This window comes from Haliaeetus albicilla, chromosome 13 (genome assembly GCF_947461875.1).
Source record: "Haliaeetus albicilla chromosome 13, bHalAlb1.1, whole genome shotgun sequence".
In the NCBI taxonomy this organism is placed as follows: domain Eukaryota; kingdom Metazoa; phylum Chordata; class Aves; order Accipitriformes; family Accipitridae; genus Haliaeetus; species Haliaeetus albicilla.
Window position 1 is genome coordinate 1,029,095 of NC_091495.1, and position 5,177 is coordinate 1,034,271.

At 58.3% G+C, this 5,177-nt stretch overlaps 1 protein-coding gene across 1 annotated transcript; it reads right to left on the bottom strand.

Annotated features, from left to right (window-relative positions):
* Positions 1-198: 198 nt before the first annotated feature.
* LOC104316165 (heme-binding protein 1-like) lies at positions 199-5,122 on the bottom strand. The gene is made up of 5 exons (XM_069799821.1): positions 4,881-5,122; positions 4,535-4,620; positions 1,724-1,865; positions 1,398-1,581; positions 199-1,242 (listed from the first exon to the last, which is right to left on the bottom strand). Exons 1-5 carry the CDS (start codon positions 5,092-5,094, stop codon positions 1,068-1,070), a joined length of 801 nt encoding a protein of 266 aa, XP_069655922.1. The 5' UTR covers positions 5,095-5,122; the 3' UTR covers positions 199-1,067.
* Between the last annotated feature and the right edge of the window lie 55 nt (positions 5,123-5,177).

Consider the following 5,177-nt stretch of genomic DNA (forward strand, 5'->3'; position numbering starts at 1 on the left):
AGTTGTTTGAAGCAGCCTGTGCAGCAAAGCAGAGGCTGTGCCTGGCCGAACACGAGGCCGTAAGCTGGGCAAACATTAGAGCCCTTCTAATTAGCCACGGCTTTGCAGTCTGGAGCATCCTGAGGAAGGAGAGAGCAAGGCTCTTCCCGAGCCAACCTGGACACCCCCCATCCCCATTATCAGTGGTCTGCAGCTGCAGTGGTTTGAGCTGGGTTTATTTACTGTTGGCACTGCCAGCTTCCCCCAGGAAAGCGTGACGGTTTTCAATGGGTGTGAAACTCACTGATCAATGCACAACACGACACACAGCGGTGCCGCTGCTGCTGCTGTCAGGACCCGTCCCTCTCAGCTTGCAGCAGGTCTGCAAAATAGCACCCACAACTGATGGACAAAGGCTGCCACCACCCCAGTCCTGGCTGAGGGATGGCGAGTGACAGCCAGGGAGGCACCCAACAGTCCAAAGAGAGCCATCCCAGCAGGAAACGTTCACGATCCACATCTCGCTTGCAGCGAGCCTTTCCTCCTTCGAACCCCACCGTCCCTGTAGCAGCATTTCAGTGGCTCTGTTAGGGACAGGCAGCCTTTCTCACAGGAAGCAGGCCAGAGCCCAGAGCCCCACACCTCGTACACAGTCATCTACCTTCTGGACACCATCAGCTTGTGATTCTGCCAACCACAAGCCCCACTAGCGTACCTGGCACGGCTCTGCAACCCCAGCTCAGAGCTGAGAGAAGCCCAGGTCAGGCTAGCACATTGCACAAGCCCACACAGTTACTGCCTTACACAAGACCCCAGCGCGTGCTTCCCACTAGGAGCCTGCTGCAGAGGCTCTCCCCGGTGCCAGCTCCAGCCTCAGCCGGCCCCTGCAGGGGCAGGTGAAGTGCAGACCAGGCAGGTTTTCCCCTGGCTGGGCCCTCGCAGGGTAGAGTGCAAACCCACCCCGCAGTCTCCCGGTCTGTCATTTTGTGGGTGAACGGTGGGTCAGGATGTGCATTCGTCTCCTTTGGGTCAGAACTGCCATCTACACCAGGTCCAGTCACAGGACAGTTTGCGGTCACAGAGGGGACTCACTCTGCTCGGCAGATGAACCAGATCTCGTTGCGGCGCTGAGGGATGCTGGGATTTTCATAAGCAGCCACGATGTAGGTTTCCCGGAGCACAGTGTCTGTGGAGCCCAAGAGCTCCCAGAAGAGAGCGATCTCTCGCAGAATCGTCTCCTCAGTGGTCATCCCGTAGAAAACCCTGCAGCAAAGGGAGCAACGTAAGCAACACAGCCAGCACATTCCCCCTTCCCACAGCCAGGGCTCCCATCCCTCTGTCCAAGGAAGCGCAGCAGCCATGCAGGGAGTTCATACACCCCTGCTGAGCTGAGAAAACACCTCTGGTGCTGGAGTCACCTGGTTATAACCCGGAGCGGTGCCCTCTCGGTGATGCGGACTTCGGGGTCCATGGGAACAGGAGGGTTTTGCTGGAACTCTCCCGGGAGATAATAGGCAGTTACGACTTCACGCTCCAGCTCGGTCCCCTCCTTGGTCAGGTGGATTTCGTTGAGCACTGGGACTGTCATGCCCAGATAGCAACCTGGAAGGAGGTAGGAAGGCAGCGGGCACATTGAGATGGCTGGGTCAGTGGCGGCAGCCCTCCTCCCCACTCCAGATGAACAGCGGCAGGGCCCTCCCTCTATACGGCCTGCCAGCCCCCTCCAGCCCCTGCCTGCACACACCTACAGAGTTCTCCTTGCAGATGTAGCGCATGAGCTTCATGAAGCTCATGGAGATGCTCTGCTCATACATGGGCTCCCCCTTGGTGACACATGCCCACTTCCCAGCTGGGTACCGCCGCTCCTCGTAGGCTGCTTCCTCGCTCTGAAACAGGCCACAGACAAGCCAAGTCAGAGTCAAGCACACCGACAACACCGCAGCACTTGGGTGGCAAAACCAACACTGACAGGCAGGAACTGGGGAGACAGGACCCTGCCAAAATGAGACCCCCTGCTAGTCAGTGATTGGCAGGGGAGGCCGGAGAAGGCAAGGGGAACTGGCATCACATGCACCTCAGACGAGGACACTTAACAGCACTGGGCAAAAGTCAGCGAAAGGAAAAGCACAGACAGGGGACAGGGTGCAGGGAGGCTTGGAGGCTCCTGGCATGCACAAGGAATACAGCACATCCTCAGCAGGGGGCACAGGACTTTCTGCTCCTCTCCAGTCACTGTCCTGCCTACTCACAAGGATGTTCCTGATTCCAGGCACCCAAAGGCCTCCAGTAAGGTTGACGTTATTCTCAGGGGCAGTGCCTTTTCCCTGGACCACTGCGTGCACAGAGGATAACAAGCAGAAAGCCTCGTCCCCAGTAGAAGGGAAAGTCTGGCAGAAGAGCTCTAGCACCCAGAAGAGCTGTGAAGGTTGGAACAAAACTCCTCTTGGATTCTTCTCCCATACCAAGAATTGACAGGAGGAAGAAGAGACGTGAACCCAGCTGGAGCAGAGGGGACAGCTTTCTGGGATGGGTCAGAATCTCTACTTCCAGCACAGATGCCCAGTCTTCTGGACAAACCCAACACAGAAGGGGGGCAAGGGGAGTGGGAAGATTGCATCTGGCTCTGCTCGTAGTTCAGCTCATGGCATGGTTATAACCACAAGTACTGCATAAAGAGGGGCAGGGAAGTTGTAGCCAGCACCTATCCTCCTGCTCTCAGCTTGTTCTTCAGCCAGATTAAAGCAGTCATGAGACAACCTTGTTCCACAGAGCTCAGGGCACTTCTCCAGACTTCTGTGCTCCACAGCTGTGCTGGCACTGAGTGTGGCAGGAAGTGGTGACCAGCCTCAACACTGAGCGCAGCCTCCCTGTGCCTCCACCCAAATTGGGTCTCTACTCAGAAAGCCAAACCAAAGGCAGAAGGAAGGCATCTGGGCTGCTCATGTGCATCGGTGGGCTGCCAGGAAGAAGAGTGCCCCAAAACACTGCAGGCCAGCCAGCATTCACCCTCTAGATGGGGCCATGCCTGCTATTGTCCCACCAAGCAAAGCAGAGCAAGAGCATTTTCCAAGCACGGAACCTGCCAGTCCCTCTAGGCTATTTGCAATTCTCATCTGCCACAGCATCTGCAAATAAACCTATCAGCCCAGCAAGGCGTGCTGTCTGGTCCTTCCACAGACCGATTATTATGTTCAGCAGCACCGCTCTAGAAGATGAGACCTGACCAAGAGGAAGAGTGAAGGTGCTTCACACAGACCCAGTGGCAACAGGTCCCTGCGATGTGAGCTAGGGAATTTGACTGAGTACTGACAGAGCAAGGCTCTGCAGGTGGCATAACAGTTCACTTGCCTCCAAGAGGATGAGGGCTTGTAGCACTGACAGCTCAGGAGGAGCAACCAAAAACTAACGACCTGCCCGAGCCTGGGAAACCTGCCCTTAAGGGCCCCAGCTCCGGAGGCCGCTCAGCACGAATGCCACGAAGAGGCTTCTATCTCCTCACCCAGCCCCAGAATCAAACTCTGAGAATCCTCCTCAGGTGCAGAGGGGATGCCAAGAGCAACAAAAGATCTTCAGGCCCCACAAAGTCTTGGGGCCCCATTCCTGCCTGGGACCAGCATAGGTAGAGAAGAGCCCAGAGAAGTCCCTGGGACCCAGAAGAACAGGGGAAGAGGGAGTGTGGTGAAGCCCCAGTTCAGAGCTATACAACCCTCAGACACCTTTTACAGGCAGGAGTGCTGGACCTCAGCCCAGAAGAAACTGGTTAAGCTCTCCTCATTTAGAGGACAAGGGACAGATGTCTTCTTGGTAGCAAGCCCAACCAAGCCTGCAGAGACGCAGGAACCAGTCTGACAAGCGCTTCTTCACAGTTATTTCTCAAAGCGCAGAAGCACCCTTTTGTGCAAGAGATGAGAGGAGGTGTGCAACTTAGCCAGCGAGAACGGGAGATCTTCAGGCAGAAGCTACCGCCTTTGGATTGGCAGTTGTGACAAACACCACCACATGCTCAGGTCTGCCAGCCAGGCCCCGTGTTCCCCACAGAAACATCCTTATCTTGTGCCAGCTGAGATCGCCAGCTCAACCGGTAGCCACATAACTAGCACAAACACAAACTCAGCAGGAGTTTGAGCTACGCGACAGAGTGTTTTGAGCAAGGTGGGGAGCAGACTCTGAACTGAAAATTTGCTCACTTGGATGTGCCCACCCCAGCAGAAGACAGGTTGGTAAAGGAGGCAGCTGGAAGCCCCAGAGACCAGAGAAAGCAGCACGACTAGTCCGATTTTACAGCAAAGGCTGGGGAGTTGAGCATTGCCGTTACTCAACACAGAAGACGACGCAGGAATGGCAGAATGCTGCGCCAATCCAGAGTCACCATCCTGGCTGCAGCGCTTCTGCAGAAACCTCTGGAAGGCCGGCAACGCGCAAGCTGACTCACAGCTGCCTTCTCTGCGAGGAAGCCGCTCTTCCCGCTCCCCAGGCTGGCGGTGGCGACGGTGATGGCGGCACCCACCCACCCACCCCAGCCTCGCCTGGCCGCGCAGAGAGGAGCAGGCCTCACCTTCTCATGCTGCGAGAGGGTAACGTACGGCACGGGCTCGCGAGCCTGGTTGTGCCGGGTCATCTGGACGATCGGGCCCGCCATGTCTGCAAGGCAAAAAAGCAGAGGTGAAGCGAGGTTCGCCAAGGCCGGAGAGCGGAGGGGAATCCCGCCGCGCACCGGGGTCCGGTCCGGCCAACCCCCCGGTACTTGCCACCGGCTTCGAAGCCGGTTCTCAGGACGCTGTCAGCCGTGGAAAGCCTCTCCCGGCCTCACCGCCTCCGCGGCCCGGTTCAGAGCCACCTTCCCCCAGGCTGTCCCGGTAACGGATCCCCCGTTCCCCGTTCCAGCCCGTCTCCACGCTCACCCCGGGGCAGGCTCACTCGGTGCGTGCTGGCTACGGCTTCCCAGTGCGCGAACAACCGGCCCCGTTCCTGCTCGTCCTCCTCCTCCTCCTCGCCGTCTCCGCCGGCTGCGGCCTCCTCGCCCAGACCGTCCAAATCCTCCAGCGTGATCCGCGCCATCACCACACACACACCCGGAAGCGAGCGGCGGGCCACGCCCCGCCGCCCGTGCGTCATAGCGTCATCACGACACCGCCCCGCCTGCCCCCCCCCCCCCCCCCTTCCCCTCCCGCCCCGCCAAGCCTTAGGCCGAGGCGCGG